This window comes from Macaca thibetana, chromosome 10 (assembly GCF_024542745.1).
Source record: "Macaca thibetana thibetana isolate TM-01 chromosome 10, ASM2454274v1, whole genome shotgun sequence".
Taxonomy (NCBI): Eukaryota; Metazoa; Chordata; class Mammalia; order Primates; family Cercopithecidae; genus Macaca; species Macaca thibetana.
This window is the reverse complement of record NC_065587.1, coordinates 36235635-36256725: the sequence shown is the minus strand read 5'-3', so window position 1 is coordinate 36256725 and position 21091 is coordinate 36235635. Positions and strand designations below refer to the sequence as shown.

General features: G+C 65.4%; 1 protein-coding gene and 2 long non-coding RNA genes across 8 annotated transcripts; 2 read left to right on the top strand and 1 right to left on the bottom strand.

The window, feature by feature from the left end:
* Window positions 1–1097: 1097 nt before the first annotated feature.
* Window positions 1098–20092, bottom strand: HELZ2 (helicase with zinc finger 2). 6 transcript variants are annotated; one of them, XM_050746448.1, is made up of 21 exons: window positions 20035–20092; window positions 19407–19455; window positions 17830–18943; window positions 17324–17507; window positions 17148–17255; window positions 15373–15890; window positions 14544–15185; window positions 13031–13814; window positions 12714–12789; window positions 8864–12575; window positions 8631–8725; window positions 8414–8545; window positions 8163–8324; window positions 7941–8085; window positions 7690–7806; window positions 7422–7614; window positions 7134–7268; window positions 6810–7028; window positions 6559–6715; window positions 6316–6483; window positions 1098–2366 (listed from the first exon to the last, which is right to left on the bottom strand). In XM_050746448.1, exons 3-21 carry the CDS (start codon window positions 18624–18626, stop codon window positions 2242–2244), a joined length of 8469 nt encoding a protein of 2822 aa, XP_050602405.1. In that variant the 5' UTR covers window positions 18627–18943; window positions 19407–19455; window positions 20035–20092; the 3' UTR covers window positions 1098–2241. The 6 variants fall into 6 exon arrangements, with proteins under 6 accessions (XP_050602405.1, XP_050602409.1, XP_050602410.1 ...); XM_050746452.1 differs by lacking the exon at window positions 20035–20092 and adding an exon at window positions 19971–19985; XM_050746453.1 differs by lacking the exon at window positions 20035–20092 and adding an exon at window positions 19907–19921.
* LOC126929827 (uncharacterized) lies at window positions 2417–2761 on the top strand. The gene is made up of 3 exons (XR_007717286.1): window positions 2417–2466; window positions 2507–2526; window positions 2742–2761. It is a non-coding gene; the product is annotated as an uncharacterized LOC126929827 (long non-coding RNA).
* On the top strand, window positions 5465–6085 carry LOC126929826 (uncharacterized). The gene is made up of 3 exons (XR_007717285.1): window positions 5465–5496; window positions 5868–5901; window positions 6062–6085. It is a non-coding gene; the product is annotated as an uncharacterized LOC126929826 (long non-coding RNA).
* Window positions 20093–21091: the final 999 nt, after the last annotated feature.

The window sequence follows — 21091 nt, the reverse complement described above, 5'->3', positions numbered from 1 at the left end:
ACCTGGAGCAAGAAGTGCCAGCCCCTGAACCTGGGGGCCTCCTCCCATGACGAGAGCTGCTCCACAGGGCGGTCCCAGCCCCCACCTCTCCTCGCCACACCCATCACCATGACCGAGCTCCGGCCTTCCTTACCCACCTTCCTGGCTTGGGGGCCTCCCTAAGGGGATGACACTTCTAGGCCGCAGTGCGTCCCACCACCCCAGCCCAGCCTTGAGTGCTCATTAGCACCCCCGAGGAGGCAGTGATCTCTGGCTGTGAGCAGCTCAGCTGTGCCCCTCCATGCCCCGCCCACCGTTTGTTCCTCAAGGGCTGTCCCAGCCCCGAGCTCCCTCTCTCCTCCAAGATCAGCTGCTTTTGCTAGGCGTCCAGCCTCTGCTTCCCCCCACCGCTCACCTTTAGGACCACAGCTGCCCCTTCCTCCGAGAAGCCTTCCCTGGCTGCAGGCTGGTGAGGTCCCCAAGTCCCCTTTGCTAGAGGTGCCTTCTCATCCTCTCTGCAGGCACTTCTCAAGCTATTGCAAACTACTGTCTATTTCATGACGGCCCAAGAATAGATGTGGTCTTCAAGGCAGGGCCCATCCAGCACACCAAGGAGGCCACTGTCCTGGAGACTCCATGCTGTGCCCCTCCCTCCACGGACGCCCAGAACCTCTTTTCCCACAGTGACCATAGCCCCCACGACCATCTGACCCCCGAGCTGGCTCTGGGAGACCACGGGAGCACCTGTGGATGCAGCCACGAATGGGCCAGGAGCGGAGGGACCCCAGCTCACAGCGGCCAGGGGGTCCTGGGGAGCAGCTTCAAAAGTGGGACCAACAGGACAGTCAGGGCTGGTGGCCTCAGGGACTTTGGACTTGGCCAGTCTGGTGACACCAGAGCAGCTCCGGAGCTGTGGCCTGTCCTCACCACACCAGGCACCGGCTCTCCCCTCCTGACACAGGCAGCCCAAGCCACCAGCCCTGCAGGGGGGGTTGCCGCCCTCCCCACGCCCCTGCACCCAGCACTCTGCAGTGGGCCCTCGACGGCCTCCACGGCCGCGTCCCCAGCACAGTAGCCATCCACTTTTGCCCCCCAGCCGACCTCAAAACACCCAGGAGTGAGAAGAGCTTTCAGAGTGGTTTTATCATTAAATTAATATCTAATCACATAATTCAATGATATAAAAATTGGAATGTAGAAGGTGGGGCAAGCCCCTCCCTCAGGACTGGAGGCAGCAGGAGGGGCAGAGCTGCCCTGAGGCGGCAGCGCTCGAGAAACAGATGCAGCTGAGCAGGCTGTCCCGGAACGGAACGCGGAGTCCAGGGTGGAAGCATTGCCCCGGCCCCCCCGGCCCCCCCGAGCCCACCGCGCAGCCCTCGGGAAGACTGCAGGCTTTTCACATTTCAGAGGGCAGGGTGGGGCGGGGTGGCCCTGGCTTTGGGCTGCCGTCAGCAGCCCCTGAAGGACACAGGTGGTGGTGGTGGGAAAAAGGCCCCTCTGCTAGGGGGCCTCCTTGTCCTGAGCTTAGGCTGAGGTCTCTGTTCCAGTAACAGATGCTGGTTTTTTGTTTTTTTTTTTGAGACAGGGTCTTGCTCTGTCACCCAGGCTGGAGGGCAGTGGTGCGATCGCTGCAACCTCTGCCTCCTGGATTCAAGCGATTCTCATGCCTCAGCCTCCCAAGTAGCTGGGATTACAGGTGCACGCCACCACGCCCAGCTAATTTTGTATTTTTAGTGGAGACAGGGTTTCACCATGTTGGCCAGGCTGGTCTCGAACTCCTGACCTCAGGTTATCCCCCCGCCTTGGCTTCCCAAAGTGCTGGATTACGGGCATGAGCTTCCACGCCCGGCAGGATGCTGGCTTTGAGTTCATTTAAATACAGAATAAACCTGAACTCCACAGACGCCATCCAGAGTAATCACAGGTGGCATCGAAAGGTCAAAGGGCAGCCTCATAGGGTTTCCTTCCTGGTTCTGAGACTTCCCAGGGACAGCAGAACTACCGTGCGCTGGTCCCAAAGAAGCCCCTTTTGGCCACCCTGAGAGGTGTCCTTGTCCCCAGATGCCCAGGAGAAGCAGGGGTGTGGGGACCGGCCCTCGCCGTTCCTCCTCCTCCAAGTCTGCCCACTTCCCGCCCCAGGGAGAGCCCGAGGCCAGGAGGCAGGCTGGCCCAGGCAGGCTGATGGTGGAGGGCGGTGGTGGAGGTTGGGGGGCCCTGGACTTGCCCTCCCAGTCCTGGCAGCTTGCGGGTGGGGAGGGCTCTTCAGGAAGGCATAGTTGGCCTCCTGCAGACGCGCACCTGGCCGGCAGGCACGAGGCTCTGCTGAGCCTCACAGAAGTCCAGGAGGCTACGCCAGAGGGGGCAGCAGCGCAGGAGAAGGTGGTCTCCTATGAGGGTGGGAGTCAGGCGGGAGTCAGTCAGGGTCAGGTGAGAGATGTCAGGGTCAGGTGGGAGGGATCAGGGTCAGGTGGGAGGGATCAGGGTCAGGTGGGAGGGATCAGGGTCAGGTGGGAGGAGTCAGGGTCAGGTGAAAGATGTCAGGGTCAGGTGGGAGGGATCAGGGTCAGGCGGGAGGGATCAGGGTCAGGCGGGAGGGGTCAGGGTCAGGTGGGAGGAGTCAGAGTCCGGTGGGAGGGGTCAGGGTCAGGTGGGAGGAGTCAGGGTCAGGAGGGTCAGGGTCAGGTCAGGTGGGAGGGATCAGGGTCAGGCGGGAGGGTCAGGTCAGGGAGGGGGTCAGGGTCAGGTGGGAGGGTCAGGGTCAGGTGAGAGATGTCAGGGTCAGGTGGGAGGGATCAGGTGGGGGAGGGGTCAGGGTCAGGCGGGAGGGGTCAGGGTCAGGTGAGAGATGTCAGGGTCAGGTGGGAGGGATCAGGGGGAGGGATCAGGCGGGAGGGATCAGGGTCAGGTGGAGAGGGGTCAGGGTCAGGTGGGAGGGGTCAGGGGTCAGGTGAGGAGTCAGGGGATCAGGGTCAGGTGGTGAGGGTCAGGGTCAGGTGGGAGGGGTCAGGGTCAGGTGGGAGGGATCAGGGTCAGGGTCAGGTGGGAGGGATCAGGGTCAGGTGGGAGGTCAGGGTCAGAGGGGTCAGGGTCAGGTGGGAGGGGTCAGGGTCAGGTCAGGGTCAGGTGGGTCAGGGTCAGGTGGGAGGGTCAGGGGGAGGGGGTCAGGGTCAGGTGGGAGGGAAGGGATCAGGGTCAGGTGGGAAGGGATCAGGGTCAGGTGGGAGGGGTCAGGGTCAGGTGGGAGGGATCAGGGTCAGGTGGGAGGGATCAGGGTCAGGTGGGAGGGGTCAGGGTCAGGTGGGAGGGATCAGGGTCAGGGGGTCAGGTGGGATCAGGGTCAGGTGGGAGGGTCAGGGTCAGGTGGGAGGGGGTCAGGTGGGAGGGATCAGGGTCAGGTGGGAGGGGTCAGGGTCAGGTGGGAGGAGTCAGGGTCAGGTGGGAGGGGTCAGGTCAGGGTCAGGTGGGAGGAGTCAGGGTCAGGGGGTCAGGTGGGAGGAGTCAGGGTCAGGGGAGGGATCAGGGTCAGGCGGGGGGGGGTCAGGGTCAGGGTCAGGGGGAGGGATCAGGGTCAGGTGGGAGGAGTCAGGGTCAGGTCGGGAGGGTCAGGGTCAGGTGGGAGGGATCAGGGTCAGGTGGGAGGGATCAGGGTCAGGTGGGGCAAGGGTCAGGGGGAGGGATCAGGGTCAGGGGAGGGATCAGGGTCAGGTGGGAGGAGTCAGGGTCAGGTGGGAGGGGGTCAGGGGGGGGAGGGATCAGGGGGGGAGGGATCAGGGTCAGGTGGGAGGGTCAGGGTCAGGTGGGAGGGTCAGGGTCAGGTGGAGGAGTCAGGGTCAGGTGGGAGGATCAGGGTCAGGTGGGAGGAGTCAGGGTCAGGTGGGAGGGATCAGGGTCAGGTGGGAGGGAGTCAGGGTCAGGTGGGAGGATCAGGGTCAGGGGGGGGTCAGGGTCAGGTGGGAGGGATCAGGGTCAGGGGGAGGGATCAGGGTCAGGTGGGAGGTCAGGGTCAGGTGGGAGGATCAGGGTCAGGGGGAGGGATCAGGGTCAGGGGGAGGGTCAGGGTCAGGGGAGGGGATCAGGTGGGAGGGATCAGGGTCAGGGGGAGGGATCAGGGTCAGGTGGGAGGGGTCAGGGTCAGGTGGGAGGGTCAGGTCAGGGTCAGGGTCAGGTGGGGGGATCAGGGTCAGGGGGGGAGGGGGTCAGGTGGGAGGGGTCAGGGTCAGGGGGGGGTCAGGGTCAGGTGGGAGATGTCAGGGTCAGGTGGGAGGGATCAGGTCAGGGGGAGGGGATCAGGGTCAGGTGGGAGTCAGGGTCAGGGGTCAGGGTCAGGTGAGGGTCAGGGTCAGGTGGGAGGGTCAGGGTCAGGTGGGAGGTCAGGGTCAGGGAGGGTCAGGGTCAGGTGGGAGGGATCAGGGTCAGGTGGGAGGGTCAGGGGGAGGGAGGGTCAGGTGAGAGGGGTCAGGTGGGAGGGGTCAGGGTCAGGTGGGAGGAGTCAGGGTCAGGCCAGAGGAGTCAGGGTCAGGGAGGGAGGGATCAGGGTCAGGTGAGAGGGATCAGGGTCAGGTGGGAGGGGTCAGGGTCAGGTGGGAGGAGGAGTCAGGGTCAGGTGGGAGGGGTCAGGTCAGGGGAGTCAGGGTCAGGTCAGGGGTCAGGTGGGAGTCAGGGTCAGGTGGGAGGGGATCAGGGTCAGGTGGGAGGAGTCAGGGTCAGGTGGGAGGGGTCAGGGTCAGGTGGGAGGGGTCAGGGTCAGGCGGGAGGGATCAGGGTCAGGCAGGGGTCAGGGTCAGGTGGGGGAGGAGTCAGGGTCAGGTGGGAGGAGTCAGGGTCAGGTGAGAGATGTCACGGTCAGGTGGGAGGGATCAGGGTCAGGGTCAGGTGGGAGGGATCAGGGTCAGGTGGGAGGGATCAGGGTCAGGTGGGAGGGATCAGGGTCAGGTGGGAGGGGTCAGGGTCAGGGGAGGAGTCAGGGTCAGGTGGGAGGAGTCAGGGTCAGGTGGGAGAGGAGTCAGGGTCAGGCGGGAGGGATCAGGGTCAGGTGGGAGGAGTCAGGGTCAGGTGGGAGGGGTCAGGGTCAGGTGGGAGGAGTCAGGGTCAGGTGGGGAGGGGGTCAGGGTCAGGGTCAGGGGAGGGATCAGGGTCAGGTGGGAGGGATCAGGGTCAGTTATGGGAGGGAGTCAGGGTCAGGTGGGAGGAGTCAGGGTCAGGTGAGGTCAGGGTCAGGGTCAGGGTCAGGTCAGGGAGGTGGGAGGATCAGGGTCAGGTGGGAGGATGTCAGGGTCAGGTGGGAGGATCAGGGTCAGGTGGGAGGGATCAGGGTCAGGTGGGAGGGGTCAGGGTCAGGCGGGAGGGGTCAGGGTCAGGTGGGAGGGATCAGGGTCAGGTGGGAGGGATCAGGGTCAGGTGGGAGGGGTCAGGGTCAGGCGGGAGGGGTCAGGGTCAGGTGGGAGGGATCAGGGTCAGGTGAGAGATGTCAGGGTCAGGTGGGAGGGATCAGGGTCAGGTGGGAGGAGTCAGGGTCAGGTGGGAGGGGTCAGGGTCAGGTGGGAGGGGTCAGGGTCAGTGGGAGGGATCAGGGTCAGGCGGGAGGGGTCAGGGTCAGGTGGGAGGAGTCAGGGTCAGGTGGGAGGAGTCAGGGTCAGGTGAGAGATGTCAGGGTCAGGTGGGAGGGATCAGGGTCAGGCGGGAGGGGTCAGGGTCAGGTGGGAGGAGTCAGGGTCAGGTGAGAGATGTCAGGGTCAGGTGGGAGGAGTCAGGGTCAGGTGGGAGGGTCAGGGGTCAGGGGGAGGTCAGGAGGAGTCAGGGTCAGGTGGGAGGGATCAGGGTCAGGGAGGGGGTCAGGTGGGAGCAGGGTCAGGTGGGAGGGTCAGGGTCAGGTGGAGAGTCAGGGTCAGGTGAGAGATGTCAGGGTCAGGTGGGAGGGATCGGGTCAGGGGTCAGGTGGGAGGGGTCAGGGTCAGGCGGGGAGGGGTCGGGTCAGGAGGGATCAGGGTCAGGCGGGAGGGGTCAGGGTCAGGTGGGAGGAGTCAGGTCAGGGGGAGGGTCAGGGTCAGGTGGGAGGGATCAGGGTCAGGTCGGAGTCAGTCAGGGTCAGGTGGGAGGAGTCAGAGTCAGGCGGGAGGAGTCAGAGTCAGGCAGGAGGGGTCAGGGTCAGGCGGGAGGAGGCAGGGTCAGGCGGGAGGAGGCAGGGTCAGGTGGGAGGGGTCAGGGTCAGGTGGGAGGGGTCAGGGTCAGGCGGGAGGGGTCAGGGTCAGGCAGGAGTCAGGCGGAGTCGGGCGGCTCTCCAGCCCAGCCCTGGCCCCACCTGTGTTCCCACCAGGAAGAGCCCAGCCCTGCCCTCACCGATCAGGCAGAGCCCCTCCTGGGCCCGCGTGACAGCCACGTTCACTTGGTTGGGGTCCACAACGAAGCCCAGAAACTTCTTGAGCCAGCTCTTGGTGGGCCGCTGGTCCAGGTCACTCTTGGCACAGGTGCGGACGGTGCTCACCAGCACATAGCGCCACTCGCTCCCTGCAAGATGGAAGGTGAGGCCCTGCGGCCACTTCGCCCACCCTCCCGGCCCCACCCATGAGCCCCCAGCCTCACCCTGGCTCTTGGTGATGGAGGACACGGCCACCCCAGTGATGCCCTCTCGCCGAAGGGCCTTGCTGATCTCAGAGGCCTGCGCGTTGTAGGGAGTGAGGACGGCGACGTCCTGGGGCTCTATGGTCCTCCCCAGGGTCAGCTGCTTGGTGATACGGACCTGAGGGGCCGAGGGGGCAGGTGGAGCGGACCCTGGTGCCTCTCCTGCCCTCCTCCAGGAGGCCCTCCCTGACCTCCAGGCACCAGACACTCACCACCTCAGCCACCTCCTCCAGGTTGGCCTTGGAGTTCTCATTCCCTTCATCCGTGGACACCAGCAGGCTCTGTTCGTGGCCCTGCACGTAGCCAAAGATGACAGGGCAGCTCTCCTTGCCAGCGTGGCCCAGGACACTGGGCAGCCTCTTCAGGCCCTGCCACGTCTTCAGCCTGCTCTTGTAGAATGCCACTGAGGGGAAGGCACAGATGCCCTCGTGCTGCAGGCAAGGATGTGCACTGGTCAGAGGTGCCGGAGCTGCCACCTGGGGCTGTGGCCGCCCAGGGGCTGCAGGTGGGCTGGGGGCTGAGCGGGGCGGGCTCACCATGCGGTACTGAGTGTCCAGCATGTGTGCGTCCTCGTGGTACCGCTCAAACAGAGACCGGTCCAGACCCAGGTTTTGCAGCCACTCGTTCTTGACCACAGGCCGCAGCTGCTTGTGGTCTCCAAGAAGAACCACCTAGAGGAACAGGCAGGCCTGGCCCTGACACTGCTAGACCCAGAAGGACCCCAGCCCCACACAACGCCCACGTCTGCACACACAGGGTGCCTCAGGTGCGAGGCTGTGCCAGGGACGCCTGCCCGTGCTACCCACACACCCCGCCCCACCAACCTTCTCGGCCTGTGGGAACCGCACCAGGGGGATGAGGGTTTCAGGTTCTGTGGCCATGCCTGCCTCATCAACAAGGATCTGCCTCACATCCAGGGTTTTGAGGCTGGCGGAGGCTGCACAGGAGCAGGTGCAGAGGATGACCTCGTGCCGGTCCAGCTCGAACTTCCGAGCCTCCCACAAGACCTTCTTGTACCTGACAGGGACACTGCCTGTCACCCCAGGGCCCCCACGCTGCAGGCAGCTCCACCCCCGGGCCCCTGCCACTTACAAGACCAGGTCCTCCCTGGAGAAAAGCTCCCCACTCTGCAGCCGGGTGTCAAAGGCCTTGATTTCCGACGAGTACGGGTTGGGGGCCTGCCGGATCCGATGGTGCAGGGTGATGCTCCTGGCGGGCAGAACACAGTGAGCCCTGTCCACGCAGGCCCATCCCGGGGGCAGAGTTCAGTGAGACCCACCTACACAGGGCTGGCGGGACAGCTCGGCCCCACCCGGCCCAAGCCCCAAAGACAGCGGGCACACCTGAGGCTCTGGTTCGGCCTCCCCTCCCGGGGGTTCCTCCTGAGCAGCTTCCTGCTGCCCGGGCGCGGCACTGGGAACTCGCTGGCCTCGGCCTGCTCGCTGTACACCCGGAGGGGCCTCAGCTCCATCCTTCTCAGGAGCAGTTCTGAGGGCAGTGGGGGGACGTGAGTCTAGCCCCACGTGCCAGCACCCCAGAGACCCCCACCGCCGACCCCGGCACACCTGCCAGGACATCCACCGACTTGTTGGAGGGGCCGCAGTACAAGATGCAGGGACCCCCCAGCTGCGTCTCCCCATGGGGGGAGCCTCCGGGCTGCACCTGCTCCTGGTTTGATTTATGAAACCAGAATATGATGTGGAGGCCCACGATTGTCTTCCCTGTACCTGCAGCCGGAGAACAGGAGATTGTGGCCCAGCCCCGGGGTCCCTGTGGCCCAAGGCAGCCCAAGGCACTCCCCCTGCGTGGGCCCTACCTGGCGGGCCCTGGATGACTGTGAGAGGCTTCTCCAGAGCCTCCCTGACCGCCCTGTTCTGGCTGGGGTTCAGCTTGTGGCGGCCTCCGGGGATGTCATAGGTCTGCCGCTCCAGGAACCTGCTGGGGATCACTGAGAGCCGGGCGGCCTCCCTGAGCACTCACGCAGGGTGGGGTTGGGGGTCAGAGGGGAAGCTGGAGGGGTGGAGCAGACCTACCTCTGCAGAGGGGCTGCGGGACAGGCCGGCCCAGTGCGATGCTGGTGACCAGCGGGGACGCCTCCTCTAGCCCACGCACGGCTTCCTCCTTGCGGCTGGGGGTGAAGGCAGACACTGGAAAACCAACAGGACTCCCAGGAAAGGGACTGCTGCCCCACGAGGCACCCCCCTCCCAGAAGGGAGGAGCCAGGGGTGGTCCCCCAGCCCAGCCTCCGTTGGTGGAAGCCACTCACAGATCAGGAAGCTGCTTGGGCAGCAGCTCAACGGTGAACAGGGTGCCCGGCCTCAGCACCTCTTCTGGAACCTTCTCCATGCCCATGTGGTGGATGAAGAGGTGCACCTGTCTGGGAGCCTCCTGCCGGTCTGCCCGGCGCTCCTGGTCCCAGTCCTCCGTCTGCCCATGCGCCACCCAGGTGTATGTGCCGGGGTCGACACTCAGGCCAGGGCCGAGGCTGCCGGGCCCGGGGCGTGGGCTGGCCGTGGGAGCCGGCAGCCCCTCGAGCCGGATGCAGAGGTAGCAGCAACTGAGGTTGATGTCGACACAGTTCTCCTCGAGGAAGGCGGCCTCCAGGCGGAAGGTGCCCTGCAGCTGCCCCTGCGGCATCCGTGACACATCCCAGGAAACACTCAGGTGCTGAAGTGTGACAGCGTCATTCTCGGCAACTGCACCAGTGGCCGACTCCAGAGCGCAGAATGGCTCCCACACACAGGCGTACTCATCCACGTCGCGATAGCGGTCCCGCGGGGCCTGGTACACGTGGCCCAGGAAGCAGTCTCCAGGCCGCTCCACGTGCTCTAGGCAGAGGCTGAAGCCGGGTGCCACAGTCCAGAGCTGAGGGCTCGGTACCAGGAAGCCGTGCTGCAGGCTGGCGCCGAGCTGCACCTGCAGGGTGTCCCCACTGCCCAGCTCCCGGGCCACCTCCAGGAAATGGCCACAGCGGCTCCGCTGCATCTGCACCAGCCCCCGCCGTGGGGACGCCTCACCCTTCTCCTGGATGAGAGCAGCCGCCTCCGGCCAGCGCTGCAGCTCCACCAGCACCAGCAGCTGCTTCCACAGAGCCGTCTCCACGGCCCAGGTGTGTGGGTCCAGCACAGTGCCAGGCAGTGGCAAGGGCGGGCCGGATCCCTGCACTGAGTAGACACGGCGCCGCCACAGGAGCTGCATGCCCGGCCGGCCTGCCAGGGCGCGGGGGTGCTCGGCCAGCTGCAGGGAGCTGTAGGGGACGGGGCAGGGGTCGGGCAGCGTCTCCCGGTTGCTGGGGAATTGCAGCCGGAAGCAGCGGGAGCCTGCCTCCACATCCACCACGAAGCCCAGCTTGTCCAGAGGCTGGGCCTTGAGCTGCACGGCCAGGTGCAGGCTCTGCGCCCGCCGCTGATAGCTCTGGGCAAGTGCATGCTGGAGGCTGAAGCCCTGGCAGAGCCCATCAATGTCCCTGGCAGAGTAGGTGGAGCCCCCATGGCCCAGTGCCAGCAGGATCTGCCGCTGCAACACCACGTCCAGGTACCTGCGGATGGGCGAGGTGGCCCATGTGTACCATTCCACCTGCAGCGAGTAGTGACCACCCTGCTGCCGGTGGCCCCAGGTGCAGCGGCCGAACGCCGAGCGCTCCAAGGCCTTGCGGAGGTCGCGGCCTGCAGGAGCCAGGAACGGGTGCATGTCGTCCGTGGTGACTAAATCCACCATCTGCTCATAGTCCTGAGTGCGGGCGGCAAACTGGACCTGCTTCCAGAGGGAGGCCAGGAGGTGCAGCTGTGTGTTGGGGGCGCTGCCCCCACCGCCACGCAGGTGGTGGCTGAGGTGCAGTGACAGGGGCACCCGCTCCCCATGCTTCTCACACAGGGCCTTGAGCTGCTGGCTGTGGGGTGCTGGCTGCCACCGCAGAGGCGTGACCGTCCGTGTGCGTTCGCTGCCCACAAGGAACTCTGCCACGAGCCTGTTAAACTGAATCATGTACTCCTTCACCATGATGTGGGCCGCCCGGAAGCCCAGGGTGCTGTCCTCGTCCGGCTGCTCGTAGAAGCAGTCGGACTGCAGGCGGTGCCGGCGCAGCAGCCGAGAGAAGTAGCACGCGGCCACGACGCAGGCGTCCACAGAGTCCAGGTGGGCTGGCAGCTCACGGCCGGCACCCGGGTGCTGCCTGATCACCTGCTCTGCCTCCTCGTAGGACAGCTGGCGGTCAGAGCGGACCACGGAGGGTGCAAAGTGCAGGCTCTTCAGCTGGCCACTGGCTTTCTCCATGGTGAGGAACAGGGAGATGGCCAGGCGGTCCCGGCCCGGCAGGAGGCTGAGGATGTCCTGGCAGAGGCTGGCAGGCAGCATGGGCACTGGTTCCCGGCCAGGGGCATAGAACGCAGCACCCTGCCTTCGGGCCTCCACGTCCAGCACCCCGTCCCTGGGCACGAAGCTGGCAACATCAGTGATGTGCACAGCCACCTCGCACCGGGGACCCAGGTCTCGGACACTGAGGGCATCATCGAGGTTGCAGGCGCCCTGGGGGTCCACAGTGAAGGTCAGGAAGGCGCGGCAGTCCTCTCGGCGGCCGGCAACCCGGCCAAGCTCCGTTTGGTATTTCTGCAGTGCCTTGGTGATGGCAGCCAAGTCCGACGGGGGCACCCTCAAGCTGTACTCCAGGCCAAGGATGCGGAGGCCCTGCTCCCAGGTGCTGGCCTCAGGCAGCACCTCCCGGACGATGCCCAGCGGGTAGTAGAAGCCTGGCCGCCACAGGACAATGTGGACCCAGAAGAGCCGGCTGTGCCGCGCCTCCGCCGTGAGCCTCTCAAACCCCACACGCTGCAGCCGGCCCTTCCGGAGGCCGTAGACGGGGACCCGCGATGGGTCCTTCAGCTCGGCCACAAAGATCTTGGTCACGGAGCCGTTGATGGGGACCATGATGCGCGGGTCCCACCTGTCCATGCGACACACAAACGCCAGCTCCTGCCGCCGCCTCTTCAGCACGCCCAGCACGCGGCCCCGAAGCCGCCCCTCGGGGGCCCTGTCTCCCGAAAGGAGCTGCACCAGCACCTCATCCCCGGTGAAGGCCATCCCACAGTCCAGGCGGCCCCTGACCTGGATGGGGCCCGAGGAGGCGTCGTCCAGCGGGATGGCGGACGCCCGCTCAAAGGTCTCCTGCACGAAGGTGCAGTGACGGTACCGCCCTGGCTCCGCACGCAGCAGCTTCCGCAGCGCAGGCGGGGGCAGGTTCTCGTACAGCCGGGCCTGCCGCGGGGACTCTGGCCTGGCGACGGTGTCCAGCAGCCCGTCCTCCCCGACGGTCACCATCACCTTCTGGCTCTCATCCAGCAGCTCGCGCAGGATGGCGTCGTCAGCGTTGAGCTCCCCGTCCCACGGCCAGAAGTCAGCCTCCGCGTCCTCGGGCTCCGTGGACTCCAGGCCTGCCGCAGCGGCCGCTCCCACCGCCCAGGCCCCGGGCGCCGCGTCCTCCTTCACTGCGTCTCCTGCTGGCGCTGCCGCAGCCTCCGTCTGCGCTGTGGTTGCCGTGATGTCACCGGAGGCTGGGCTCAGAGCCTCATCTCCCGGCTCTGCGTTCACTGTGGCCGTCACCACAGTCGCTGGTTCCTCGGCCGGGTCCCCTGCTGGCTCCGGGGCAGCCTCCCAGTTCCCCGCGGCCCCAGCTCGCGTGCCTCGGGGGAGCCAGCGCCGTCTCTGCGCCACGCCCTGCTCCACCTGCTCCATGGACAGGCCCTCGGGGCAGACGCTGTGCCGTTCCACGCACTCGCGGATGAAGCTCTCCCAGAGCTTGCCACAGGCCCCGAAGGAGCAGAGGGCCACGGCGTCCCCCACCACCACCAGCTGGGACTGGGCGCGGGTCAGGACGGTGTTGAGCACGCGGGCGTCGGTGAAGAACTCGGGGGCCGGTGCCCCGGGGCTGAGCAGGCTCTGGCGGGTGTGCACCGTGCTGAGCACCACCACCCGGAACTGCCGCCCTGCAGAGGGCACGCGGTCAGGCTGGGCACGCCGGACGGTGGGACCGACCCCACGCCCGCCAATGCCAGGCTGAGTGGGCCGAGCCACCCGGGGCATCCTGGGGCAGCTGGCAGCACTCGGCCCCGCTGGTCACCCACCTGGCAGGATCTCAAAACTGCCCACAGACACCTGGCCTAGGTCCCGCCTCCTCAGCTCCTGCCTCAGCGCACTGACCTGAAGACGAAGCAGGGCCGGGGATGAGCGCCAGACGCAGTGAGGACTCCGCCACCCCCGACCAGGAAACGGCACCCCCACCAAGCTCCAGACACCTCCGGGGCCGAGCCCCACATCAGCCCTGGGAGGCAAATACTGCGGCCCCTCTTACGGATGGCGTCACTGAGGCAGCGGGCTCGTCCGTCAGCCGGCAGCCTCCCCTCCCGCAGCAGGGGTGCCGTCGGGGGCTGGCCGGGCTCACCTGAGCACCGTGGGACACGACGCAGATGTGCCTCTGCTCACGGACACCCCAGCAGCTGGGCCAGGTGTTGTAGGCCTCCTGCACCTTCTCGACGGCCTGGGCAATCTCAGCCAGATTCAGCCAGGACGTCGTAGATATGTCCCGGTCTGGGCTGCCCGCCACGTGGCAGAACATGAGTGGGTAGTGCCGGGGGTGGGGCGGAACCTTGCCCCTGGCGTGAATGGGGTTGCCCTTGGCCACGTAGAAGTGCCGGGAGACGAAGCTGACGATGGCCTCCGTGCAGCGGTAGTTCTCATGGAAGACCAGGCGGCTCTGCCGTGCCACCTCGTGCGTCTCCTGCTGGTAGTACAGGAAGAGGCGGTGCAGCAGCGTGTGCTCGGCCGCCCGGGCCCTGGCAACACTGAAGAGCCGGGGCGTGACCTGCATGTGGTCGCCTGCCAGCACGAGGCGGGTGTCGCGCGAGGCGTAGGCCAGCGGGGTGAGGGCCTCACACTCCAGCATCTGGGCCGCCTCGTCGATGAGAATGTGGGAGAAGAAGCCGACCGGCACCCTGAGCTCGCGGGCCTGGGAGGTGGTGGTGACCACCACCCGGTGCCGTGCCAGCTCTGCCCACGTGGGCGGGCGGAAAGCCTGGTGGTCGTCGGTCAGGCAACAGTATTGCAGTGTGACCGGGTCCGTGTGGCTCGGTGGCCGGTCCGTGTACATCACACGGAGAGGAGTGGCCTCGGGGTGGCCGCCGCTGACGTGGCTGTGGAAATACTCCCGGATGTAGATGTCGGCAGCACTGTGTGAGGGGGAGGAGTTCATGGGCTTCTTGCTGGGGCCTCAGTGCTGTCCGCTAAAGCACCTACTGTGTGCCCAGCCGAGCTGCCCCTGAGCACAGCCCTTGTCTGGCTGTCAGAGGTGAGCAGCAAATGCTGGTGTGGACTCTCAGGAGTCCGAGGGGCAAGAGGCCACGGAGGGCTTTGGGTAACACCTGGGCGAGCCCAGCAGCCCCTCTGACACTGCAGACACCTGCCTCCCAGGCCCCCAGAACCCCTAATCCAGAAATCAGCCCGGGACGTATGGCCACTGTCCCAGGCTCTTCCTCCCACTCCCCACTGTGCAGGGATGGGGAGGCCCCGGTCTGGGCAGCTGGTGGTGGCAGGGACCCGAGGAAACCACATAAACCAAAGGGGAACTTTGTGGTTAGGACAAAAATCTGTTTCTATAAAAACCAAAAACAAGATTCATCTCCAGGAACTGCTGGGTGGACCATGCTGCAGCCTTCCCCGTGACTCTCTCTTTGGGCCAGGGCCCCGGCAGAGGCACCCAGCTCCTCACCTGACAGCAGACTTGGCCACCCTGCGTGCCCTGAGCTGGGTCTGATAAAGCCAAAGTCCAAGGCTGGTCGGCTACAGGGAAGGTCCCTGCAGAACCAGAGGACTGCAGCATGCTTAGGGGCTGACTGCCTGCCCAGTGTCGGCTTGGGCTGGGCGTCAGGTGAGGGGGGGCAGGCCAGGCTCGGGCTTACCTGTTGGTGTGTGTGCAGATGAGCACCTTGGCTTGAGGCCTCCGGATGACCTCGAGGGAGGCCATGGCCAGCGTGTAGGTCTTGCCGGTGCCAAAGGGGCCATAGATGAGCAGTGGGGGGACACGCTTCCCATCCCCAGGGCCCCAGCCCGCGATGAGCGCCACGGCCAGCTCCTGCTTGCGGTTGCCACGCCGCAAGGGTGGGACAGACCAAGGTCTGGGCAGGGCGCAGGTGGGCAAGTCAGGCACCACCAGCTGCTCCTCAGGCAGCGTGTCCACTGCCTGGTGCCAGAGGCGGAAGGTCATCGGGTCAATCTGGAACTGCACCTCCAGGACCAGGCGGGCCTCAGGCTGCAGCCCCAGGGCCAAGCAGCAGCGGGCGGGAAGCAGCAGCCACAGCACCTGCTCCGAGCTGGCCCGCTTCTCCAGCCGCACCTCGAACACTGCATTGTTGGGTGCGGGGACGGGGGCCACCAGGGCTGTGCTGACCGCCCGGCCCAGCAGGAAGCCCTGGTCTGTGTCTGGCATCAGGGACGGGGGGACGGGGACCTCTGCGTACAGTGCTCCCGGAGGCGCGAAGAGCATGTTCAGCGCTGGCGTCTGCAATGCCGTCTTCAGGAACACCGGGCCCCGCAGGGTCAGCCTGGCAGGATGGCCTGGGTCAGGTCATGGGGCCACAGCTGCCAGCCCCACTGCCAAGTCCACGCCCCCATCCACTCCTGTTGCCCCAGCCGCTCCCGTTCCCCCAGCTGCTCCCGCTACCCTCAGCCGCTCCCGTTGCCCCAGCTGCTCCTGCTACCCTCAGCCGCTCCCGTTGCCCCCCAGCTCACTTGGCCACCAGCTGCTGCTGAGCTGTCTCCTCCTCATAGAGAAACTGGTGCATCCTCTGCCGATAGTTTGTTGGTAAGATGGGGCCCGAGGCCAGGCCGCTGCGGTTGAACTCTAGGGCCAGGGCAGGGTCCTTGTACTTGGCCATCAGGGCTGTCTGCTCGGCCGTCCGCTCCACGGCAGGCACCACGTGGCGGTTGCCAGTGTGCCAGCGCTCCATCTCCTCAGGGTGGCCGAGCGCCAGACTGCTGTAGGGTTCTGGGTGACGCCCCTGGCCCAGCTGCAGCCCCAGCTTCCGCAGCAGCACCGGCCGGCGGCCAAAGTCGAAGACCACCCATTGCTCAAAGGTGCCAAAGGAGGCGGCCTGCACACTCACTCCGACCTGGAAGTCGGCAGCGGAGCTGGGCAAACGGAAGCGCTCACCCCGTGCGTAGAGCCGGCCCGACGGGAGGCCGGGAGCCACCAGGGAGAAGTTGGCTCCAGGCTCCTGCTTCAGCAGGGCCACATGTAGCAGGGGTTCCTGGAGAGGAGGCCGGACAGTGAGGAGGGCCCAGGACTCCCCCCGACCCTCCCGAGATGCAGCCTGGCCAGTGTAGCCCAAATGCAGGGTTCAGGTCCCGGCCCTGTCACTTCCTGGATGGAACGCAAGCAGGTCACCCGGCCTCTGTCAACCTCAGTTTCCTCCTGTGCTAAATGGGGGTCACTGAACCTTCCTGGGGCCCTTGTGGATGTTCCGTGGGGCAATGTGGGCAGCTTGAGGCCTCACCACCCACTCCCCAGGTGCCAGACCCTGGTGAATCCTTGTTTTTGTTTTTGTTTTTGAGACGGAGTTTCGCTCTTGTCGCCAGGCTGGAGTGCAAAGGCATGATCTCAACTCACTACAACCTCCGCCTCCCGGGTTCAAGTGATTCTTCTGCCTCAGTCTCCTGAGTAGATGGGATTACAGGAACCCACCACCATGATGGGTTTACTTTATTTTATTTTTATTTATTTATTTATTTATTTATTTATTTATTTATTTATTTATTTTTTTGAGACGGAGTCTTGCTCTGTCGCCTGGGCTGGAGTGCAGTGGCCGAATCTCAGCTCACTGCAAGCTCCGCCTCCCAGGTTTACGCCATTCTCCTGCCTCAGCCTCCCGAGTAGCTGGGACTACAGGCGCCCGCCACCTCGCCCGGCTAGTTTTTTGTATTTTTTAGTAGAGACGGGGTTTCACCGTGTTAGCCAGGATGGTCTCGATCTCCTGACCTCGCGATCCGCCCGTCTCGGCCTCCCAAAGTGCTGGGATTACAGGCTTGAGCCACCGCGCCCGGCCTACTTTATTTTATTTTTATTTTTTGGATTTTTAGTAGATAATCCAAATACCAGGATAATTTTTTTTTTCTTTTTTTTTTTTTTTTTTTTGGATTTTTAGTAGAGACGGAGTTTTGCCATATTGGCCAGGCTGGTCTCAAACTCCCGACCTCAAGTGATCCACCTGCCTTGGCCTCTTAAAGTACTGGGATTACAGGCATGAGCCTCGGCACCTGGCCAAATCCTTGTTTTAACCCGTCTACTCTACAGAGTAACCCTACCAGGGCAGGACTCTCCCGGGCCCCCTGTCTGTAGGTGAGGAGACTGAGGCAGAGAGGCTAAGGGACCTGCCGCAGGTCACGCAGGCGCTAAGTGGTGGTGCCTTGGTATTAGCTCCATGACCTAGACTCTCGACGTCTGCCCAGGCTGAGGTCACCACTTCCCCAGGGCTCCCTCCGCCCAGTCGAAGCTGCTCTCTGCTCACCTCAGAGTGGACGGCAAACGTCCAGCTGTACTGGGTCTTCCTCTCCTGGGCCTGATACATCAGGGGCTGGTTGCAGGTGACACGCACTCCATCAAGGGTCTCTGTCAGCTGTGTGGAAGTCTAGCCTTCAGCAGGAGGCCTGGACCTCACCCCACCCACTGCCAGGGCCCACTTACCACAAGGACCTCACTGCTGCTGCGCTGGTACTCGGCCAGCAGCCGCTCCTGGTAGGGCACCAGCCCATCCTGCCAGGCCGCCTGCCCCCGCAGCTCCACAGCCCGCCTGCGCTGGATCCACTCCTGCAGCTCCTGTGCTGAGTGCGCCTTGGTGCAGGCGTCGCCATACTCACAGAGGTCAGGCCTGGGGGACAGGGAGGTCGGCAGGGCTACACGGAGGCACAGCCACCGTGCTGAGTTCAAAGGCCGGGACCCCCTCAGCCCAATGCTGGCCTCTGCAGGGAGCAGGGGCTTTATTCGTCCCACCCACTCCTGTGCTCCGGGACAAGGCCTGGCTCAAGCAGTTCCCAAACATGAGCCTCCCTTATCCAGGTCCTCAGAGGCCACCGTGGTTTCAGCCCCCAGCAGGTGGCAGGGAGGCCACCGTCCACTGAACCTGGGAGCCTCTGGCTCTGCCTACAGTGGGCTCATGCCCCACCCCAAGCTCCTGCCCCGGGCATCCTTACTTTGGGCAGAGCTCGAACTTGGAGAGTCCCGGGGGTGGGGAACGGTGCTCCCAGGGCACGGCCTGGTCAAAGGCCACCATCTGTGCGTGTTCCGAGGATGCGCAGTGGTTCTCGAAGGCCTCCTGAGAGTGGCAGGTGACCAAGCAGGCCGGGCAGTACAGCTGGGCCCCAGGGGGCTGGCCGAGGGGGACCGTGCGCCCGTCGCCATCAGGGGCAGGGGGTGTGAGCAGGTCCCCCCGCTGGAGACCACCCAGCTGCTCGGCCTCCCACACAGCCATCTCCACGGCGCTGTGTGCGAACTGGCAGCGGGACTCCCCACGCCAGCATGGCTGCCCGCGCCCCACAAACCTGCAGTAGGCAGGAGGCTGGCCAGCCCGGGGCTGTGGCCTCACCGTCACAAACTGTTGCTTGCGGCGGCCCTCAGCGCTCACATGGGCCAGGAGGGAGGGGCAGGCTCCGTGCTCAGGGCACTGCCCCTGGGGGTCCACGCGACAGACACGTGGGGGGCAGCGCCTGAAGCAGAGGGAGCAGAGCAGCTCGAAGCGGCCGCCAAACTCTGTGAGGATGGCATCAGCCGCCCGGCCTGCCCCTCCCTGGGCCCCACCGCCCTGCACCTCTGCCTTCAGCCACAGGCGCTGGAGGTTGTGCTGACGCTCAAAGGTCCAGACCAGGGCTTCCTCGCGACTGCGGGCAAAGGTGCACCGGTTTCGGTGGCGCCGGCAGCCGAGCCCAGGGCTATAGTAGCGACAGACTTGGTAGCACAAGGGCCTTGGGAAGGTGGGCCGGCAGCCCACCATGCGCCAGACCTTGCTTTTGGTGGCCTGCTTGAAGCGGGCCAGCAGGATCTCGTGGGAGCAGTCATGCTCCACCCTGCGGAGGACGTAGGTGCTTTCATTGAGCCGCTGGGTGCAGCGGGAGCAGCCCAGACACAGGTCCACCAGGGCACACAGCCGGGCCAGGGACGGCCCCCTGGTGGCCGCGGGGCTGTTGGGCAGCAGGCTGGACCCTGGAGGCGCCACCTCGAACACCAGCTTGGCTCTCCGGGACAGCGTCCGAGGCTCCTGAGCTCACGGGTCCACGTGGTCCACTAGGACTGTTGGCCACGGTTCGAAGCCTGCGACAGAAGGAGCAGGTGAGACTGAGACTGAGGCTGGGGGACATCTGCTCCACGCCCAGCTGAGAAGCATGGCCCCTCCACCAAGCAAGGAGCTGGGGCTCTGCCCACCCTGAGGCTGAGGCCTTGGCAGCAGCTGTGTCCTGTCAGGGAGTCAGGGCTCACTGACCCGGACACAGCCAGACCCTCCCTCCTGAAGGGTCTCAGGCCCCGCCTAGAAGGAGCCAAGGTGGCTGCTTGTGGAGCCCTGGAGGGGGCAGAGCCCTTGGCACAGTGCCGCCCCCAGGAGGTCGCACCCCTCTCCCCCAGCCGGGGGTCCTGTGCACCCCAGGGCCTCAGGCTCCTGACTCTTCTAAGGACACAGAACCTCCTTTTCTGTTAAGTGACCACTGGCCCCAGGAAAAGAGGTCCCGACATCTGCACCTGGGGAGGGGCCTCAGGGAGAGGAGGGTGCAGTGCTCACCAGAGCTCAGGGTGTCAGGAAGAGATGGGTCCCTGGGTCCCCACTGCAGCTGAGATGCAACAAGAGGAGGAAGTTTAAAAGCAACAGACTGGAGGCAGACTTGAGTATGAGAACCCAGCACTCCCCGGGGACCCCTCTGAGAAAACATCCGAGTCTGCCGTCCAAAAAGGACAGGAGCTGAGACCCCAAAATCCTGCGCTCCCAGTGGGTGCACAGACCACAGGGCTGGGGCTTGCTGTGGAGCACGCCGGTCCCGGGCGGGCTGCACTGTCCCGGGCTGGGTCTGCGGCTCCTGGGACCCCGCACCCCCGGCTGCACTCGCCCTCCCGGACCCCTGCGCCCCCGGCCCCGCCACCCTGGGACCCCGTGCTCACCCTCCTGGAGCTGCCCCTGGACCCCCGTACCCCGCGCCCCCGCCCTGGGACCCCTGCGCTCACCCTCCTGGAGCCGCCCCGGGCCCCTGTGCCCCCGCCCCTCCGCCCTGGGACCCCTGTGCTCACCCTCCTGGAGCTGCCCCTAGACGCCCGTGTCCCCGCCCCTCCGTCCTGGGACCCCTGCGCTCACCCTCCTGGAGCTGCCCCTGGGCCCCCGTGCCCGCGCCCCTCTGCCCTAGGATGCCTGCGCTCACCCTCCTGGAGCTGCCTGCCCTGCCGAGCCTGCCCAGGAGCTCTCAGTTTCGATTCTGCCCCGGGCACTGACGCCGATCGCGGAAATTACCTCACCGCCCCCCGCCCCGCCCCGCCCTGCCCCGCCTCCAGCGACAGCTCGGCCCCCACTGCGAGGGAACCTCGGGGAAGCGCCAGCGAGCGAAGGGCGCCCCTCCCTAAAGGACCAGTGCCGTCGGAGGCGGGGATGGCTGGGGGTGGAGACTCCTTTCCCACACCCCTCCAGGGCCCCACGCCCCGTCCAGCCCCTTTACACACCAGAGACGCCCCAATGGTGTGCCAGGCGGAGGGGGTGAGACCCTTCCCGGCCCTGGACGGCAGGAGGGCCTGGTGACTCCATCAGCCCTGGAGAAATCCAGGCTCAGCTGACCTGGAAGCCTGGGTCCTCTGACCGGCAGGACCTGCCTGTGGCCCTGGTGTTGCTCCGACCCCGAGTCCCTTCTGTCACTAACCAGGATATGGCAGGAATGGCCAAGTGGCCGCCGGGTCCCAGAGTCAGCACGCCTGGCGCTTTGCTCTCTGGACTGGCTCTGGGTCAGCCCTGTGGGGAGGCCCCATGGAAGAGCTGAGGCCTCCAGCCCACCTGCAGCTCGAGTCCCAGCCCCAGCCTTCCTGCCATCTCAGGGAGACCCTGAGGCCTAACCCTCCCACCTAGACCACGCCCAGCTGTTAGATGTCTATGTTGTTTAAAATAAACATCCAATTAGCCAGGGGTGGGGGCGGGCAGCTGTAGTCCCAGCTACTCAGGAGGCCGAGGCAGGAGAATTGCTTGAACCAAGGAGGTGGAGGTTGCAGTGAGCCGAGATTGTGCCACCGCACTCCAGCCTGGGTGACGGAGCAAGACTCCGTCTCAAAACAAATAAATACATAAAATAAACATCTACGTTGTTTTAAGCCACTGAGCTTTGGGGCGATCTGTTCTGCAGCAGTAGGTAACGGACAGTTATGCTGCCCCTGAAACAAGGAAGCAAGGCTGCCATGCAAGGCCAGCACCTCGTGGGGAGGGCCGGGCTGGGGGCT